This window comes from Oncorhynchus keta, chromosome 14 (assembly GCF_023373465.1).
Source record: "Oncorhynchus keta strain PuntledgeMale-10-30-2019 chromosome 14, Oket_V2, whole genome shotgun sequence".
Taxonomy (NCBI): Eukaryota; Metazoa; Chordata; class Actinopteri; order Salmoniformes; family Salmonidae; genus Oncorhynchus; species Oncorhynchus keta.
In genome coordinates this window covers 22,826,440-22,847,325 of record NC_068434.1, presented here as the reverse complement: position 1 = coordinate 22,847,325, position 20,886 = coordinate 22,826,440, and the positions used below count along the sequence as shown (strand labels likewise).

Here is a 20,886-nt window from a genome sequence, read left to right as displayed (position 1 = left end):
GAGGGCATGTGTACTTGACAGTCGTTTCTATTTAATGTGCCAATTCTTGGTGGTTCCAAACTTCTATTTAATAATGATGGAGGCCACTGTGTTCTTGGACCTTCAATGCTGCAGAAATGTTTTGGTACCCTTCCCCAGATCTGTGCCTCGACACAATCCTTTCTCTGGGCTCTACGGACAATTCCTTCAACCTCATGGCTTGGTTTTTGCTCTGACAACTATGGGACCTTTTTTTTTTATATAGTCAGGTGTGCCTTTCCAAATCATGTCTCATTGTAATGTACCAAAGGTGGACTCCAAGTTGGAGATACATCAAGGATGATCATTGGAAACGGGATGCATCTGAGCTCAATTTTGAGTCTCATAGCAAAGGGTCTGAATAAGGTATTACATTTTGTTATATACTTTTCAAACCTGTTTTCGCTTTGTCATTATGGGGTATTGTGTAGATCAGTTTTTTTTTTTTTTAAATGTATCAGTTTTAGAGTCAGACTGTAATGTAACAAAATGTGGAAAAGGGGAAGGTCTGAATGCACTGTATATGTTAACCTGCTCTGACTAATACTGAACATGAAGGAAAAACAGTGTAGTTGGAATAGGATAACTATCAGCCATATTTTATGATCAATTCCCCATTATGCTGCAATGTGATTGCAGCTTCTCTGCTTCAAGCAAAATATGTATCGGTCTGTTTGTTTTTTCCCACCAAAGAAATAAGCTTGTTCTTTTAGTTTGCTGGTTTCCTATGATTAAATAAACATTCTTCTGGTGATGACTAGACTATTTTTCATTGTTTACACAAACCACAACATGTTTACCAAGTTTAGCGTTTTGTCTTCACATTGGTTCATTTGTTCTCTATTCAGTAAAGATATCTTAAATCTGTTTGCTGGATACTCTCTAATTGAAGGATTCTGGGGGGTTGAATTTGAATTTGAAAGGTTATCTTCAAATATAGACAAGATTAAAGTGTGTATTGCCTTAAATGAGTCAAATTAATTATTGATCACACCCACTTCTGCTTGTCTTGCATTTTAACATGCCCCATTCAAACATCTGTTCATAACGTCCTTTTGATTCTAGTCTTACCTGCACAGGATATACAGTAGGAACATCAGCTTTGAATTTGTATTAATTTAGTCTAAACTCCTTAATGCTGAAGAGGACACTCCAAATAATCAAGATCATGATTAGTGTAACAGCTTTACTACTTGTCTTTTCCCGTAGTACTGTTGAGGGTCCAACTGAAAATTAACTACATTTTTACTTACATTTATTTTATTCTTAAAGAAATGAAGGAACATAGTGGAGATTCGAAGGACCACCCTTTATGCTTTCTTTCTGGTGACGGTAACATCTTCCAACCCAGTGAGTGAGTGTCCTTTTTATAATTGTCATCTAATGCACCATACTGTCCAATATTACATAAAGTGAGAGTGTAAAAGGTGTGCTGTGTTTCTCTACACCAAAATATGATTTATATTTGTGAAAATGGGTAATTCGGCATAGGTTCTATTTTAGAACTAAGTCTTTCGAGTCATCCTCAGAGGTCATTGGTCCACCATAGACAACCCTTCAGACACCTGGAAGGAGACAGACCTACCAGACAGTTTTAACCCTAACCCAGCCTCACAATCCTCCTCAGAAGCTGAAGCTACACAAACCTCCCTTCAAACCTACAACTCAAATCATGTCACATGCACTGAATACAACAGGTGCAGAACTTAGTGAAATGCTTACTTAGTTACAAGCTCAACCAACAATACAGGTAAGAAAATACCTTAAAAAAAGTCAAATAATTTAAGAGCAGCAGTAAAATAACAACAGGGCGATATACAGGGAGTACCCATAAAGAGTCAATGTGTGGGGGCACCGGTGTCGAGGTAATTAAGGTAATATGTACATGTAGGTAGTTATTAAAGTGACTATGCATAGATAAGAGAGTAGCAGCAGTGTGGAAGAGGGGGGGAAATTGTAAATAGTCTGGGTAGCCATTTGATCAGATGTTCATGAGTCTTATGGCTTGGGAGTAGAAGCTGTTGAGAAGCCTCTTGGACCAGACATGGTGCTCCATTACCACTTGCCGTGCGGTAGCAGAGAGAACAGTCTATGACTAGGGTGGCTAGAGTCTGACAATTTTTGTGCCTTCCTCTGACACTGCCTGGTATAGAGGTCCTGGATGGCAGGAAGCTTGGCCCCAGTGATGTACTGGGCCGCACGCACTACCCTCTAGTGCCTTGCGGTCAGAGGCCAAGCAGTTGCCATCCTAGGCAGTGATGCTCTCGATGTTGCAACTGTAAAACCTTTTGAGGATCTGAAGACCCATGCCAAATCTTTTCAGTCTCATGAGGGGGAATAGGTTTTGTCGTGCCCTCTTCACAACTGTCTTGGTGTGCTTGGACCATGTTAGTTTGTTGGTGATGTGGACGCCAAGGAACATGAAGCTCTCAACCTGCTCCACTACAGCCCCGTCGATGAGAATGGCGGTGTGCTCGGTCCTCCTTTTCCTGTAGTCCACAATCATCTCCTTTGTCTTGATCTCGTTGAGGGTGAGGTTGTTGTCCTTGTACCACACAGGCAGGTCTATGACCTCCCTATAGGCTGTCTCATCGTTGTTGGTGATCAGGCCAAAACACCAGTCTCAACGTCAACAATGAAGAGGCGACTGTGCAAATCTGCCTAGAAGGCTAGTATCCCAATGAAAAAGCTATATCTCAGACTGGCCAATAAAAATAGGAGATTAAGATGGGCAAAAGAACAGACGCTGGACAGCATCCCGGAGTCACCTCTTCAATGTTGACGTTGAGACTGGTGTTTTGCCGGTACTATTTAATGAGCTGCCAGTTGAGGACTTGGGAGGCGTCTATTTGGCATACCCCCGACGGCAAACCCTAGTACATGTCTTCTTGCTCAGTTGTGCACCGGGGCCTCCCACTCCTCTTTCTATTCTGGTTGGAGCCAGTTTCTTGGCAATTTCTCACATAGAATAGCCTTAATTGTTCAGAACCAGAATAGACTGACGAGTTTCAGAAGAAAGGTCTTTGTTTCTGGCCCTTTTGAGCCTGTAATCAAACCCACAAATGCTGATGCTCCAGATACTAAACTAGTCTAAAGAAGGCCAGTTTTATTGCTTCTTTAAAATCAGCACAATAGATTTCAGCTGTGCTAACATAATTGAAAAAGGGTTTTCTAATGATTAATTAGCCTTTTCAAATGATAAACTTGGATTAGCTAACACAACGTGCCATTGGAACACAGGAGTGATGGTTGCTGATAATGGGCCTCTTTACACCGATGTAGGTATTCCATTTTTATTTTAAATCTGCCGTTTCCAGCTACAATACTCATTTACAACATTTCTGATAAATGTTATGTTATTTTAAATTTGATGTTATCTTTAAAAAACAAGGACATTTCTAAGTGAACGTTGGCTAAAAGTACAGATGGCAAAGGGAGATTTGCCACTCGCCACCTGATCCTCACACGGCACCCCGATCTCTTTCCGTGAAATCTCAGTTTCTTTCTCCAGCGAATGACGGGGATGAGGGCCTGTTCGGCAGTTGAGTACATCCTTACCGTCAAAAATAATGTGTCCAATTTGAGGTGAGTAATCACTGTTCTGATGTCCAGAATCTCTTTTTGGTCATAAAGAGACTGTATTAGAAACATTATGTACAAAATAAGTTACAAACAATGCGACTAAACTAAGCAAAATAGCACGGTGGGTTAAGAGCCAATAAAACAGCAGGCATCCTTTCCGGAGCCATCTTTCATGAATCAGCAGATTCAATAAAATGCCCAGAAAATGAGTCTTCTTCACAACACCCAGTCATCATCGCAGTGACTGATTCTCCTAGTCTGACTTGATGGTGACACAACAGCTCTGCCATCAGTCACTGACATAATCACGTTCCAAGAATTCCATGTGGGCACAACTCCTCCCCCAGCCCCATACATCATTGGGCCCACTCCTCCCCCAGTCTCTTCAGTACTAACTCGGCAGCCAGTTCTATTGGGAACCACTGACGGCAACACGTCTGCGGTGCCAGTTTGCTTCACTGTATACATAACCAGCCATCAGCTAGTTCTTACCAGAAGAGAACATTTAAAGCTTATACAAAAGCAGGCAATAATGATTTCCCCCCCCCCATGTTTCCAGTCTGTATCAGACTGTAAATGTGTATAATTTGTTGGACTTTCTATACATTTCACAGAATGTTAATTGCATTTGTTTTTATAAAGAACACGTTACCACCACTATTCACTATTTATTTTGGGATAACTGACGCAAATCTCAAATTACAGTCGTCACAATCGTGGGTATTTATTATTAGTTACGTTAAAATGTCACTGAATCCCAACACCCGCATCAATGAATGACACCAATGGCAATACAGATGCAATATTTTCATACTCCACTTCTCTCCTTTGTTTGAGCAACAGTACCAACAATATGAGTTAAGCATGGAGTGAGATGTAGTTGCCAACAGCCATTGTCTAACTACAGTATTTATTCAATAATTTACATACATGTGTTATTCATGATAATCCACAGGACTAAGTAAAATGTATATTCAGCTCATACATGGAATGAACACGATTTGATGTTACAGTATATAAAATATTTTTGTTAAATACCTGAGTTTTACAAATAAACAATAAATCCCATTACTATTGTAAAATGTCAGTCTAAAACATTTAGTTAGGCTTTTAGACATTCCAACTTGGGACAAAATGGGAAAATAAATTGTGTGGCTGACTATATTAGATATTATAGGCATCTGATTTCCACATTAAAGACATACTCCGGTACTTTGGCAACTAAGAAAGTATTTTTTAAACCTCCCGCTTTGGACTGGATGTGTCAATGTATAGTCCATACATGCATAATCTATGAGCAGACAGATTACTGTCTTACCTTAATTAGCCACAAAATCCCTAGTTTGAAAGCAACTGTTTTCTTGAAGCCACTCCATTTTCCCTCCAAGTGGGCCAACCGCCTAGCAATTTGAGTTCTAGTCAATAAGTTTCAGCCCCTCACATTTGAGTGACAGCCAACAAGAGGTCTGCCCAGCGTTATCCAATGAGGTTGCAGGGCGGGCCCAACAGCTCACCAAACACAGCAAAGAGCAATGATGTGGTGCACATATCTGCACGTCACAGTGCACAATTTTCGGGGACCACTTTTGGCTAGCGAGCTCTACTTTCAGAACTACTGGTTAAAAAGTATACAAAAAGTGCCGGAGAATCTATAAGAAAATGAATTCCTCATTCACAATTCTCTTCTGCTGGATTTTTATCTGAGAAACAGATAGTTCAATAGCAATGGCTTTTTGTAATGTAATATGGTATATAATAACAGACATTCAATCCAAAAACTACTGTACAACACACTAGACTGTGGATAAAAGTTTAGGACCCCAAGTACTTGGAACCATGTTCTGGAACCCAGGCATGACTAACTGTACTCTTGGCAGAGCAACGTTGGGAAAGATGTGGATAGTATAGTTAAGTCTGTGTAGACTGGGGAAGTAGGGTGGAGCAGAGAGATAACTACGGGGTGGACTCCTAATGTTTTCTCCATAGAATTATAATTATAGATATTCTAATTCTATGGTTCTGGCACTGGGGACTGGGGCTTATGCTCTGGCTCTTGCTGTGGCTCCTGGGGCTGTGGCTCCTGGAGCTGCTGTATCAGTCCCCCATCCTGTGCTGTGTTGTAGGACCCACAGCCACTGCACTTCATTCCCAGAACATGAAAAGGCACTGTACAGTGGGTTTGGCAGTCATTACATATGATCTACAGTTAGGGAAAAGGAGAAAGGAAAGGCTGAGCAAACCGTATCATGAGGCAGAAGTAGTGCTCACTACTGAAACATCAAAAGGGAAGTTTAAATATCCCTCATATACAAGCTTGAAGTGACTCACATTAAATAAACCAATGTAAATCTACACCAGATCAGGGTAGTCACAGTATCCCAGAACACAAGGGACCACAAGAGGTCAGCATGTTTTTTTGTTTGTTGTAAAGTTCAATTTCACATTCAAAGTGAATACATGTGTGTGTAACAGTTTAACTTTAGTCCGTCCCCTCGCCGGGCTCGAACCAGGGACCCTCTGCACACATAGACAACTGACACCCATGAAGCATCGTTACCCATCGCTCCACAAAAGCCGCGGCCCTTGCAGAGCAAGGGGAACCACTACTTCAAGTTCTCAGAGCAAGTGACGTCACCGATTGAAACACTATTAGTGCGCACCACTGCTAACTAGCTAGCCATTTGACATCGGTTACATGTGTCATACCTTCACAGTGGCATCCTGGTATTCAGTGGGCATGGGTGACTGAGCCATATCTTTGTCCATCTGCTCCCAGGAGTCCTCCATATTCCAGGCCGAGTGCATACAGAGTGGGCAGCGATATGCACTGAAGAGAAAATATAGAGGCAATATTCCTGGTCACACAGATCCCTGCTTATATGAAAGTCATGCAGATTATATGATTTATAAGTTATTGAAAGTAATTAGGATTCATATATGATTAGTAGCACAATATTTGAAAAGGAATAGGGACATTACCCAGTTCGGACCATGTCATCAAAGCAAGTTCTGAAAAACAAAGAAAACCAGTGAACATTCTAAAAATTGTTCCATAGACCAGAAGACAAGAGTAAGTAAGACTCCACTAATGCACCTGCTGTATCAGCCATCAGATTAACAGTGGCATCAATGCAATATTTTGGGGGGGGTCATATAGGCTAATGACAATGGTTTTGAGAGTGTTATGAAGAAAATGTCATACTTGTGTAGAAGATGGCCACACGGAAGAACGTGAGCTCCTATTCTTGATGTGTGCATATCCTTAGAGAGGACAAAACATTATGCATGTATTGATTATAAACTGTATGAGGAAAAGTACTTGTGAAATTGTCAAATACAGGTTGTGAATTCCTATAAAACAATATTGTACACCGAGTATACCAAACATTAGGAAAACCTTCCTAATATTTAGCAGATTTGACAAGTGACATCAATAAGGGATCATAGCTTTCACCTGGTCAGTCTATCATGGAAGAGCAGGTGTTCTTAATGTTTTGTACACTCAGTGTATAGTAAACAACATAATAAAAGTGAAATGCACAGCAATCGTTTAACTGATCTTACTATTCATTAACTTACCTCCATACACACTGGGCAGTTCTGTCTTGAAACATTTTCAACACACTGAAACAAAAAAACAGTCTTGTACAGATAAATTAAGTGAAAGACACAAGCCATGGCATTAGAACTATTGTATTGGGGCAATTCCATGGTAACGTATTTACGCTGAGACTTTTCACATAAATATATATACCAAACAAAAACCATTGATTTTAGAGTTGTACAGTTTGCTAAACCTTGAAATCAAGATTTTGTTTGGTGTATATTTGAAAGTGAAAAATCTGAGACTCAGCGTAATTCCAGTACCATGGAATTGCCCATTTACAGACCAGCAACAAATATAATAACGGTCATAGCGGAGGCTGACAATCACCTTGTGATTTCCTCGTAGATCACTGGCTAAACAGAGATTGCACTTCTGACAGTGGAAGTATTTCTCCCTTGGTCCAATCCTGCAGGAGAACATAACATGACCATACATATTTGATATGCTATTCAAGTGTTTTAAGACACCAATATTTGCAAATAAAATGGAAATCTAAAATATGCCTGAGGTCAGAAGCTGGTCAGATATATCAGATGATGAACTTGGGTGAACTATATATGGAATATGTCAAACAACAAGACATTTACTCACCTGCATATTCCACAAGGCTGACAGTGATACTGCTTCTTGTCTTTATCAAACAGGTGACAGATATCACAGTAATAGTCCCCAAATGTAACATTACACTCCTGGCAGGTTTTTTGTGCCTGCAAGAAGAACCAGATGTAAGAAATGAAATGGGACAAACAATGGGACCATATTGATATGTTGAATGAACAGTATAGATGGGACTCAGAGACTGACAACAGTTCCCCTCGAACATAATTACCTGCTGTACTGTGTTGCAGACTGAGCACTGCACCTCTTTGACCAGGAAGCGGTCCATTTGATGGTCCTCTTCAGCATCATGACACAGGCGACAAACATATGCTTTACCACAACATGGAGCCTGGGTGACATAAACAAGTTTGGGCAGGGCTTGAGAAACAAACCAACACATTCCATGGTGGACCGTGCCTTTTCCTTCCACACAACACACCTTTGGAACTCCTTCTGACAATCTTAGAGCTGTTCAGACTGTCTGCTCTTTTAAAGCAGGTCTTAAGACCCTTCCTCCACATTTTTTGTTTAATCAAAAGCGCTTTACAAATGTAATTTATTATTACATTGATTTGACTAATTTGGTGATCATGGTACTTGGGACTACCAAGTACCATGAGGGTTGCCTCCTCTTCATGATGATAGATGTTAACCCTACAATTACAAAGAATTATACTTCTATGGTGTAACTTAGCTAAACATTCTTCTCATGTGCATACATTCATTTACAGTAACGTTAGCTGACTAAGGTTGATTTAAGACCATGACAAGCCGATCGCTAGCTAACGTTATTCAGATAGCTAGCATGGCTAGCTATATACGAATGACACCAAGGCAAACTAATGTTACATTAATGTAAAATACAAAAACAATATTTACAACTATACATTTCCTAATTCATGACCTAACATATTTCAATGTCCTCTTCAGACAGCTAACGTTAGCAATTTAGCCAGCAACCTAACGCACTAGCGTGCGAGTAGCTAGCTATATAGGTCTGGTATGACTGTGCAAACCACGTTAGCTATTATAAAGCAGGGAACATGAACAAGACAATCAATAACAGTCTTAATATCTCGTCGAAATAAAAAACAATTTCTCACTTTCAAAAAACAGCTGCGTATGTAGTGATCACATCCAACAGGAGCAGCCATTTTTCCATTTATGACTGTTTCTTCTTTATTTTCTCCTATGAGCAGCTCTTGAGCGCATTACTGCCACCTAACGCGCTGGAGGGGCGCTCATGGCGCAACTCTCTGCAACGCTGGCTGCAAACCGGATCAAATTAACGTGTAATTTGACTTTTCGTAGCAAGTTAGTAGAATTTATGCAGGTTAAGGTTAGGAAACGAGTAAGGGATAGCTAAAATAAAATACAAAAACCAACTTTTGATGTTCATTTTACAAAGTCCCTTCTTGCTGTGACCCTGCAACCGCTCTGGTTGCAACCCTCATGAAAATAACTTGGTTCAGGCGACCCAATTGTTCAGAACAGGCAACACAATTAGTCAGGTTTTCCTCCAACAAAATAACAATTTAACCTTCTAACGTCTGATAGGCAAGCTGTTTTGTGGTATCAGAAAATCAATTTGCTTCAGAAAGTAGTGGTGTCCTGCCACAAGGGGGCCCTGTTTACTTATTATCATAGGCCTACAAGGGACATCAACCGTATAGTCCAAAAATCAAATCAAATCAAATTTTATTTGTCACATACACATGGTTAGCAGATGTTAATGCAAGTGTAGCGAAATGCTTGTGCTTCTAGTTCCGACAATGCAGTAATAACCAGCAAGTAATCTAACTAACAATTCCAAAACTACTGTCTTATACACAGTGTAAGGGGATAAAGAATATGTACATAAAGATATATGAATGAGTGATGGTACAGAGCAGCATAGGCAAGATACAGTATATGGTATTGAGTACAGTATATACATATGAGATGAGTATGTAAACAAAGTGGCATAGTTAAAGTGGCTAGTGATACATGTATTACATAAGGATGCAGTCAATGATATAGAGTACAGTATATACGTATGCATATGAGATGAATAATGTAGGGTATGTAACATTATATAAGGTAGCATTGTTTAAAGTGGCTAGGGATATATTTACATCATTTCCCATCAATTCCCATTATTAAAGTGGCTGGAGTTGAGTCAGTGTCAGTGTGTTGGCAGCAGCCACTCAATGTTAGTTAGTGGTGGCTGTTTAACAGTCTGATGGCCTTGAGATAGAAGCTGTTTTTCAGTCTCTCGGTCCCAGCTTTGATGCACCTGTACTGACCTCGCCTTCTGGATGATAGCGGGGTGAACAGGCAGTGGCTCGGGTGGTTGATGTCCTTGATGATCTTTATAGCCTTCCTGTAACATCGGGTGGTGTATGTGTCCTGGAGAGCAGGTAGTTTGCCCCCGGTGATGCGTTGTGCAGACCTCACTACTCTCTGGAGAGCCTTACGGTTGTGGGCGGAGCAGTTGCCGTACCAGGCGGTGATACAGCCCGCCAGGATGCTCTCGATTGTATATCTGTAGAACTTTGTGAGTGCTTTTGGTGACAAGCCGAATTTCTTCAGCCTCCTGAGGCTCACTACTGTTCCATCGATGTGGATAGGGGGGTGTTCCCTCTGCTGTTTCCTGAAGTCCACAATCATCTCCTTAGTTTTGTTGACGTTGAGTGTGAGGTTATTTTCCTGACACCACACTCCGAGGGCCCTCACCTCCACCCTGTAGGCCGTCTCGTCGTTGTTGGTAATCAAACCTACCGTTGTTGTGTCGTCCTCAAACTTGATGATTGAGTTTGAGGCGTGCGTGGCCACGCAGTCGTGGGTGAACAGGGAGTACAGGAGAGGGCTCAGAACGCACCCTTGTGGGGCCCTAGTGTTGAGGATCAGCGGGGTGGAGATGTTGTTGCCTACCCTCACCACCTGGGGGCGGCCCGTCAGGAAGTCCAGTACCCAGTTGCACAGGGTGGGGTCGAGACCCAGGGTCTCGAGCTTGATGACGAGCTTGGAGGGTACTATGGTGTTGAATGCCGAGCTGTAGTCGATGAACAGCATTCTCACATAGGTATTCCTCTTGTCCAGATGGGTTAGGGCAGTGTGCAGTGTGGTTGAGATTGCATCGTCTGTGGACCTATTTGGGCGGTAAGCAAATTGGAGTGGGTCTAGGGTGTCAGGTAGGGTGGAGGTGATATGGTCCTTGACTAGTCTCTCAAAGCACTTCATGATGACGGAAGTGAGTGCTACGGGGCAGTAGTCGTTTAGCTCAGTTATCTTAGCTTTCTTGGGAACAGGAACAATGGTGGCCCTCTTGAAGCATGTGGGAACAGCAGACTGGTATAGGGATTGATTGAATATGTCCGTAAACACACCGGCCAGCTGGTCTGCGCATGCTCTGAGGGCGCGGCTGGGGATGCCGTCTGGGCCTGCAGCCTTGCGAGGGTTAACACGTTTAAATGTCTGGCTGCAGTGAAGGAGAGTCTGCATGTTTTCGTTGTAGGCCGTGTCAGTGGCACTGTATTGGCCTCAAAGCGGGCAAAAAAGTTATTTAGTCTGCCTGGGAGCACGACATCCTGGTCCGTGACTGGGCTGGATTTCTTCTTGTAGTCCGTGATTGACTGTAGACCCTGCCACATGCCTCTTGTGTCTGAGCCGTTGAATTGAGATTCTACTTTGTCTCTGTACTGACGCTTAGCTTGTTTGATAGCCTTGCGGAGGGAATAGCTGCACTGTTTGTATTCGGTCATGTTACCAGTCACCTTGCCCTGATTAAAAGCAGTGGTTCACGCTTTCAGTTTCACACGAATGCTGCCATCAATCCACGGTTTCTGGTTAGGGAATGTTTTAATCGTTGCTATGGGAACGACATATTCAACGCACGTTCTAATGAACTCGCACACTGAATCAGCATATTCGTCAATATTGTTATCTGACGCAATACGAAACATATCCCAGTCCAGAACGTGATGGAAGCAGTCTTGGAGTGTGGAGTCAGCTTGGTCGGACCAGCGTTGGACAGACCTCAGCGTGGGAGCCTCTTGTTTTAGTTTCTGTCTGTAGGCAGGGATCAACAAAATGGAGTCGTGGTCAGCTTTTCCGAAAGGAGGGCGGGGCAGGGCATTATATGCGTCGCGGAAGTTAGAGTAACAATGATCCAAGGTTTTTCCACCCGTGGTTGCGCAATCGATATGCTGATAAAATTTAGGGAGTCTTGTTTTCAGATTAGCCTTGTTAAAATCCCCAGCTACAATGAATGCAGCCTCTGGATAAATGGATTCCAGTTTGCAAAGAGTCAAATAAAGCTTGTTCAGAGCCATCGATGTGTCTGCTTGGGGGGGGTATATACGGCTGTGATTATAATCGAAGAGAATTCTGTTGGTAGATAATGTGGTCGACATTTGATTGTGAGGAATTCTAAATCAGGTGAACAGAAGGATTTGAGTTCCTGTATGTTTCTTTCATCAAACCATGTCTCGTCAGCCATAAGGCATACGCCCCCGCCCCTCTTCTTACCAGAAAGATGTTTGTTTCTGTCGGCGCGATGTGTGGAGAAACCCGCTGGCTGCACCGCCTCCGATAGCGTCTCTCCAGTGAGCCATGTTTCCATGAAGCAAAGAACGTTACAGTCTCTGATGTCCCTCTGGAATGCTACCCTTGCTCGGATTTCATCAACCTTGTTGTCAAGAGACTGGACATTGGCAAGAAGAATGCTAGGGAGTGGTGCACGATGTGCCCGTCTCCGGAGTCTGACCAGAAGACCGCCTCGTTTCCCTCTTTTTCGGAGTCGTTTTTTTTCGGTTGCTGCATGGGATCCATTCCGTTGTCCTGTTTGAAAGGCAGAACACAGGATCCGCGTCGCGAAAAACATATTCTTGGTCGTACTGATGGTGAGTTGACGCTGATCTTATATTCAGTAGTTCTTCTCGACTGTATGTCATGAAACCTAAGATGACCCGGGGTACTAATGTAAGAAATAACACGTAGTCCATGATAACGCTAAGATTAGGCCCAGGTTTTCCCTCTGGACAATGGAGATCCAAAATAATAGAGTTGTGTTGTTGCTAAATTCTGTATTTGCTCTTTACAGTCCCTAAACTCGAATGACATGACATTTCTATCTGCTACATTCAGTGTGCTACAGATTCAAAGAGTGTGTGATGTTTATTACTAATAACGTATACTCAAAATCATCATGCTTTTTAAAACAATACAAAACATACGCATACAAACGACAACATACAGATGTACACAAATATCCACAACATCACCTCTGCCCAGACCCACCAACTCACACCCCCATCTCAAGCACCCACATTACGCTTCACAACATGGCCTTTTTGTTTCTCTCCGTCGCCCACAAACTTTCAACATTCAGATAATAAAGCATTTGACCTGTCCATTGTGTTAACGATGGAGGATTGGTTGATTTCCATTTTGTAAGTACAGTGGGGCAAAAAAGTATTTAGTCAGCCACCAATTGTGCAAGTTCTCCCACTTAAAAAGATGAGAGAGGCCTGTAATTTTCATCAAAGGTACACTTCAACTATGACAGACAAAATGAGAAAATAAATCCAGAAAATCACATTGTAGGATTTTTAATGAATTTATTTGCAAATTATGGTGGAAAATACAAACAAGCAAGATTCCTGGCTCTCACAGACCTGTAACTTCTTCTTTACCTGTATTAATGGCACCTGTTTGAACTTGTTATCAGTATAAAAGACACCTGTCCACAACCTCAAACAGTCACACTCCAAACTCCACTATGGCCAAGAACAAAGAGCTGTCAAAGGACACCAGAAACAAAATTGTAGACCTGCACCAGGCTGGGAAGACTGAATCTGCAATAGGTAAGCAACTTGGTTTGAAGAAATGAACTGTGGGAGCAATTATTAGGAAATGGAAGACATACAAGACCACTGATAATCTCCCTCGATCTGGGGCTCCACGCAAGATCTCACCCCGTGGGGTCAAAATGGTCACAAGAACGGTGAGCAAAAATCCCAGAACCACACGGGGGGACCGAGTGAATGACCTGCAGAGAGCTGGGACCAAAGTAACAAAGCCTACCATCAGTAACACACTACGCCGCCAGGGACTCAAATCCTGCAGTGCCAGACGTGTCCCCCTGCTTAAGCCAGTACATGTCCAGGCCCGTCTGAAGTTTGCTAGAGAGCATTTGGATGATCCAGAAGAAGATTGGGAGAATGTCATATGGTCAGATGAAACCAAAATATAACTTTTTGGTAAAAACTCAACTCGTCGTGTTTGGAGGACGAAGAATGCTGAGTTGCATCCAAAGAACACCATACCTACTGTGAAGCATGGGGGTGGAAACATCATGCTTTGGGGCTGTTTTTCTGCAAAGGGACCAGGAAGGCTGATCCGTGTAAAGGAAAGAATGAATGGGGCCATGTATCGTGAGATTTTGAGTGAAAACCTCCTTCCATCAGCAAGGGCATTGAAGATGAAACGTGGCTGGGTCTTTCAGCATGACAATGATCCCAAACACACCGCCCGGGCAACGAAGGAGTGGCTTCGTAAGAAGCATTTCAAGATCCTGGAGTGGCCTAGCCAGTCTCCAGATCTCAACCCCATAGAAAATCTTTGGAGGGAGTTGAAAGTCCGTGTTGCCCAGCAACAGACCCAAAACATGACTGCTCTAGAGGAGATCTGCATGGAGGAATGGACCAAAATACCAGCAACAGTGTGTGAAAACCTTGTGAAGACCTACAGAAAACGTTTGACCTCTGTCATTGCCAACAAAGGATATATAACAAAGTATTGAGATAAACTTTTGTTATTGACCAAATACTTATTTTCCACCATAATTTGCAAATCAATTCATTAAAAATCCTACTAATCCTAATCCTGGATTTTTTTCTAATTTTGTCTGTCATAGTTGAAGTATACCTATGATGAAAATTACAGGCCTCTCCCATCTTTTTAAGTGGGAGAACTTGCACAATTGGTGGCTGACTAAATACTTTTTTCCCCCACTGTATATGTTTTTTCAACAGGGTTGAGGAGAAAAGTATCGTCCAACACATCGGGTGTCTCACTGCATCCTCATATGCCATGTCTTGAAATATCTAAATGGACATTTACATTGCAATCCGGTGCTCTTTTCTTTTGGGAGAAGAGACTGGAAGAGTATACATATCATATGCACATCAAATCAAAGAAATGATTTACGTTGCAATGTGCAGTAGTTTAGTTGATTCCTGCTAGTCTTCCTGGTGAAGGCCTATGAGATAAAAATTCTCTCCATGTTCCCTTTCTTAGTCAGCTAGGCTACATACAAAGTGTGATGATAACCTATTGTGGTAAAAATCTGTCTTTATCGGTGAGATTTCTAGAACTGGCTGAATGTCGGTGCTGTCTTTTCAACACCACGTAATATAATATAGAATATAAATGTCATTCTAAGGCATATACTGGGCCATTGACAGCCCAGTGCTGTATATCCATGGCCACTTTCACAGAAAACATTCCTCTATGGAACCATCAATCATAATATAATTTCCACATTGTCTTTTCTTACCCAGCAACCAAGAAAAACCATAGATATTTCCAAGTCTTGTCCCAAACATGCCCTCTGCATCAAGTCAACTGTACTCTTAAGAGTTAACCAGAGGTTAGTACAGAATGTCTCATCTGTCATTCTGTATTACAGTTGCTTACTAATTGTTTGTGGCACATTGCTACTTGAATGTGTTGTCACAGTCCAGAGTGTGTCCGCTGCAGGCTAGAAACACGACCCAGATTAAGATGAGAATGAATTTCTCTATGCGGTGGGGGATAGCAGAGATAGCTGCTGAAATGGGCCATGTAAAATATGTAAGCTCTGTGTAGATGTGCAACACTAATTCATGATCTCTGATTTTTACATCAGGACAAAATGTCTCTTTTACATAATATTTTAAATGAAATAAATCTACAGTCACACGCATGCACGCACGCACGCACGCACACACACACACACACACACACACACACACACACACACACACACACACACACACACACACACACACACACACACACACACACACACACACACACACACACACACACACACACACACACACACACACACACACACACACACACACACACAGGGAGAGTAGCATGCTGACTTAGTGTTTTGATGTCAATATGTTCTCTCTGAGTAGGTTACAGTGTCACAGCCACCACCAAAAGCCACAGAGCCAATTATGTCCCTCCAACCCAGACACTCACTGCCTGCAATGGGAGCCCTAATAATGGCCTATCCCTGGGATGTTGAGCATATCATCTGTACTACAGTAGAAGGACAAAACCATATCTGCATGTTAATCAACAACAAATGGATTGGTCTGTGAATGTATTATTACTCTGGATTTTTGTATATTTAAGATTTAAAGACCTTAGTTTGAGGGAGGGAATATAGAGAATTTAAGGGATCTCAGTTCAAGTAATCTCCCCTCAGACTACCAAATGTGGGCTCTGCCTCTGTCTGCCACTGCTGCTAGGACTGCTACATTCCCTTCATGATTGTGCTGTGTATCATGATGAAGGGAAGTGTAGTTTAAGTAGGGTCAAGGTATTGGGGTTTCTATACAGCAGAGGCAGACAGGGTAGAGGCTTTCTGTTCTAGGAACCAGGCAACCATAACAGCCTCAGAGGGCATGGATGGTCCCCCTTCCCTGTTACATGATGTGCTCCAACAGCCTCTCCCCGGAAGCCTGTCTCTGGAGACCTCACCCTGGCTCTAACCCTCGGGCTGTCTGGGTTGCTGCTCTAACTAGGCCATGATAAGGCTAAACGTGTGAAGTGGCAGGTCACTATGAATCTGTGTAACTCAGCTCGAGAACACACACATGAGAAAACACACACATACACACACGTGCCTGCCCTGGAACATCATATGTCATTCACTGTTTATTTTAAGGCCCACAATGTTCTATGGAAAATACACACAATTGTACAGTTGTGCAGTAGTCTATTACACAATCATAATGCTGTTACTAGTGTCTCCTCATTTAAAGACACTATTTATTAAGTGGTTAGGATTATTCCGAGTTGACAGTGTTATTATTTTGGAATGTGATATCATTGTTTTGCTGTCTTTCATACAAAGGATCAAACAGATATGTTTCTTTTAAAAGTTCAGAGAAGTCAAAGAGAAACTGAAGACAGAAGGAATAGAACACAAGTGGAGCCTTGTTTCAGGTGAGGGGGCGAAAACAAGATGATAATTACATAGCGACAAGGTACTGTGACAAACTGTAATTTGGTTGTGCTATATCACGATGCATGGTGGAACTGGCACCATCACCAATCAGGGAGGCAGAGCCTGGGGAAAACACATTCTCACATCACGCCCCCTGCTTCCATCACCACTGGTTAAACATGAACTCAGTAATGCTGAATGTCTGCCATGTACGTTTGCGATATTACAACAACAAAGCATTACTTTAAACAATGAACAATATTTTATCCCCTTGTAAATCATTGCACATCATTGCATTGTGTGATAGAACAGTATCTATTGCAAATTTGTTTATCACGATGCTGGATGTTCATCTCCTCTGTTTCATTAACAAAACAAAAACAATAACAAATGTGCTGGGGTGAACAGTGGCACTGTTTATGTATATATATATATATACTACTTCTTCAAAGTAGCCACCATTTGCCTTGATGACAGCTTTGCATACTCTTGGCATTCTCTCAACCAGCTTCATGAGGTAGTCACCTGGAATGCATTTCAATTAACATGTGTGCCTTGTTAAAAGTTAATTTGTGGAATTTCTTTCCTTCTTAATGCGTTTGAGCCAATCAGTTGTGTTGTGACAAATTAGGGTTGGTATACAGAAGATAGCCCTATTTGATAAAAGACCAAGTTAATATTATGGCAAGATTGCAGCCCAAATAAATGCTTCACAGATCAAGTGACAGACACATCTCAACATCAACTTTGAATAAGGCCTTCATGGTCGAAGTGCTGCAAAGAAACTACAACTAAAGGACACCAATAAGAAGAAGAGACTTGCATGGGCCAAGAAACACGAGCAAGGGACATTAGACCGAGGAAAATGTCCTTTGGGCTGATGAGTCCAAATTTGAGATTTTTTGTTCCAACCGTCGTGTCTTTGTGAGATGCAGAGTAGATGAACGGATGATCTGCGCATATGTGGTTCCCACCGTGAAGCATGGAGGAGGAGGTGTGATGGTGTTGGGGTGCTTTGCTGGGCACACTGTCTATGATTTATTTAGAATTCAAAGCACACTTAATCAGCATGGTTACCACAGCATTCTGCAGCAATAAGCCATCCCATCTGGTTTGTGTTTAGTGGGACTATCATTTATTTTCAACAGGACAATGACCCAACACACCTCCAGGCTGTGTAAGGGCTATTTGACCAAGAAGGAGAGTGATGGATTGCTGCATCAGATGACCTGGCCTCCACAATCACCCGACCTCAACCCTATTGAGATGGTTTTGGATGAGTTGGACCGCAGAGTGAAGGAAAAGTAACCAACAAGTGCTCAGCATATGTGGGAATTCCTTCAAGACTGTTGGAAAAGCATTCCAGGTGAATCTGGTTGAGAGAATGCCAAGAGTGTGCAAAGCTGTCATCAAGGCAAAGGGTGGCTACTTTGAAGAATCTTCAATCTACTTTGAAGAATTTATTTGTTTAATTAACACTTTTTTGGTTACTACATGATTCCATATGTGTTATTTCATAGTTTTGATCTCTTCACTATTTTTCTACAATGTAGAAAATAGTAAAAATAAAGAAAACCCTTGAATGAGTAGGTGTGTCCAAACTTTTGACTAGTACTGTATATATGCATATTTTTTTTATGTGACGAGCCGCCCACTCTGTCTGCATTATTCTTTCTCTTTTGCTCTTGTTTTCCTTAATAGGTTGTCAGTGGGCGGAGCCGGGAGGGTCGTCAGCGAATAAATCGATAAATGCACCTCTTCCCCATTCATTGAGGAGACCCTCTCCATGCAGACACAAATTTTGGTTCTGGCAATGTTGTGGCAATGTTGTGGCAATGTTGTGGCAATGTTGCAATTGTTTGCGTTGGCACCTTTCAACACCCCTCATTATCACATTTATGCATGCAACCACTCACTTACACTACTGATTACAAACTACACACACCATCGTTAATTATATTTAGTTCACTTTAGTTAAATAAATATGTTGCTATTCCTTATCTCCACGTTGTCTCCTTGTTTGTTACACATCTTCGAGCCAGTTTGTGACAATTATTATTATAATTGTTATTTTTTTCCTTAGATTTATGAGGGGGTGCTGCAGCACCCTTAGCACCCCTACTTTCCGCGGCTATGCCCTACACTCTTAGCACCCCTACTTTCCGCGGCTATGCCCTACACTCTTAGCACCCCTACTTTCCGCGGCTATGCCCTACACTCTTAGCACCCCTACTTTCCGCGGCTATGCCCTACACTCTTAGCACCCCTACTTTCCGCGGCTATACCCTACACTCTTAGCACCCCTACTTTCCGCGGCTATGCCCTACACTCTTAGCACCCCTACTTTCCGCGGCTATGCCCTACACTCTTAGCACCCCTACTTTCCGCGGCTATGCCCTAAACTCTTAGCACCCCTACTTTCCACGGCTATGACCTACACTCTTAGCACCCCTACCTTCCACGGCTATGCCCTACACTCTTAGCACCCCTATTTTCCACGGCTATGCCCTACACTCTTAGCTCCCCCACTTTCCGCGGCTATGCCCTACACTCTTAGCACCCCTACTTTCCACGGCTATGACCTACACTCTTAGCACCCCCACTTTCCGTGGCTATGCCCTACACTCTTAGCACCCCTACTTTCCGCGGCTATGCCCTACACTCTTAGCACCCCTACTTTCCGCGGCTATGCCCTACACTCTTAGCACCCCTACTTTCCGCGGCTATGCCCCTACACTCTTAGCACCCCTACTTTCCGCGGCTATGCCCTACACTCTTAGCACCCCTACTTTCCGCTGCTATGCCCTACACTCTTAGCACCCCTACTTTCCACGGCTATGACCTACACTCTTAGCACCCCTACCTTCCACGGCTATGCCCTACACTCTTAGCACCCCTATTTTCCACGGCTATGCCCTACACTCTTAGCTCCCCCACTTTCCGCGGCTATGCCCTACACTCTTAGCACCCCTACTTTCCACGGCTATGACCTACACTCTTAGCACCCCTACTTTCCGCGGCAATGCCTTACACTTTTAGCACCCCTACTTTCCGCGGCTATGCCATACACTCCTAAACATTTTTTTCTCCAAACAGGTTCTTCAACTGTCCCCATAGTACAGTGGTTCCCGAACATTTTATAGTCCCGTACCACTTCAAACATTCAACCTCCAGCTGCATACCACCTCTAGCACCAGGGTCAGCGCACGCTGGGACATAGAGCTCTTATAGTACCAGGGCACAAATAATAATATAATAGTAATCAATAATTGTGCTCTTTATTTAACCATCTTACATATACAACCTTATTTGTTCATTGAAAATTGTGAATAACTCACCACAGGTTAATCAGAAGGGTGTGCTTGAAAGGATGCACATAACTCTGCAATGTTGGGTTATATTGGAGAGAGTCTCAGTCTTAAATAAATTTCCACACACAGTCTGTGCCTGTATTTAGTTTTTATGCTAGTGAGGGCCGAGAATTCACTCTCACATACTGTAGGTACTGTATGTGGTTGCAAAGGGCATCAGTGTCTTCACAGCTCCATTTTCCAAGGCAGGATACTCTGAGTGTAGCCAAATCCAGAAATCTGTCAGTGGCTTCTGATTAAATTACATTTTCACAGAACCACTTGTTGCAATTTCGATGATGCTCTCTTGTTCGGTAAGTGGACTGGAGGGAGGGTATGAAAGGGATAACGAATCCAGTTGTTTGTCATCCGTTTCGGGAAAGTACCTGCGTAATTGTGCCCCCAACTCACGCAGGTGCTTCACTATGTCACATTTGACATTGTCCATAAGCTTGAGTTCATTTGCACACAAAAAATGATATATTGATGGAAAGACCTGTGTGTTGTCCTTGTTAATG

General features: G+C 42.5%; 1 protein-coding gene and 1 long non-coding RNA gene across 2 annotated transcripts; one reads left to right on the top strand and one right to left on the bottom strand.

The window, feature by feature from the left end:
- Nucleotides 1–3,322: 3,322 nt before the first annotated feature.
- LOC118392987 (uncharacterized) lies at nucleotides 3,323–18,928 on the top strand. Its single transcript, XR_004827476.2, has 3 exons — nucleotides 3,323–3,603; nucleotides 16,954–17,017; nucleotides 18,720–18,928. It is a non-coding gene; the product is annotated as an uncharacterized LOC118392987 (long non-coding RNA).
- On the bottom strand, nucleotides 4,256–9,032 carry rchy1 (ring finger and CHY zinc finger domain containing 1). The gene is made up of 9 exons (XM_035785090.1): nucleotides 8,911–9,032; nucleotides 8,037–8,156; nucleotides 7,799–7,914; nucleotides 7,535–7,613; nucleotides 7,180–7,224; nucleotides 6,803–6,861; nucleotides 6,580–6,609; nucleotides 6,307–6,427; nucleotides 4,256–5,800 (listed from the first exon to the last, which is right to left on the bottom strand). The coding sequence occupies exons 1-9, from the start codon at nucleotides 8,959–8,961 to the stop codon at nucleotides 5,612–5,614; spliced, it is 810 nt and encodes a 269-aa protein (XP_035640983.1). The 5' UTR covers nucleotides 8,962–9,032; the 3' UTR covers nucleotides 4,256–5,611.
- Nucleotides 18,929–20,886: the final 1,958 nt, after the last annotated feature.

Bases quoted from the DNA above. Each gene is read 5' to 3' on its own strand.
- rchy1 (XM_035785090.1), bottom strand. From the start codon at position 8,961: ATGGCTGCTCCTGTTGGATGTGATCACTACATACGCAGCTGTTTTTTG. The intron at 7,614-7,798 runs GTGAGTAAATGT...GTTCTCCTGCAG, and splicing joins CAGCCTTGTGGAATATGCAG to GATTGGACCAAGGGAGAAAT. The intron at 6,428-6,579 runs GTAATGTCCCTA...TTTTCTCTTCAG, and splicing joins GATGACATGGTCCGAACTGG to TGCATATCGCTGCCCACTCT.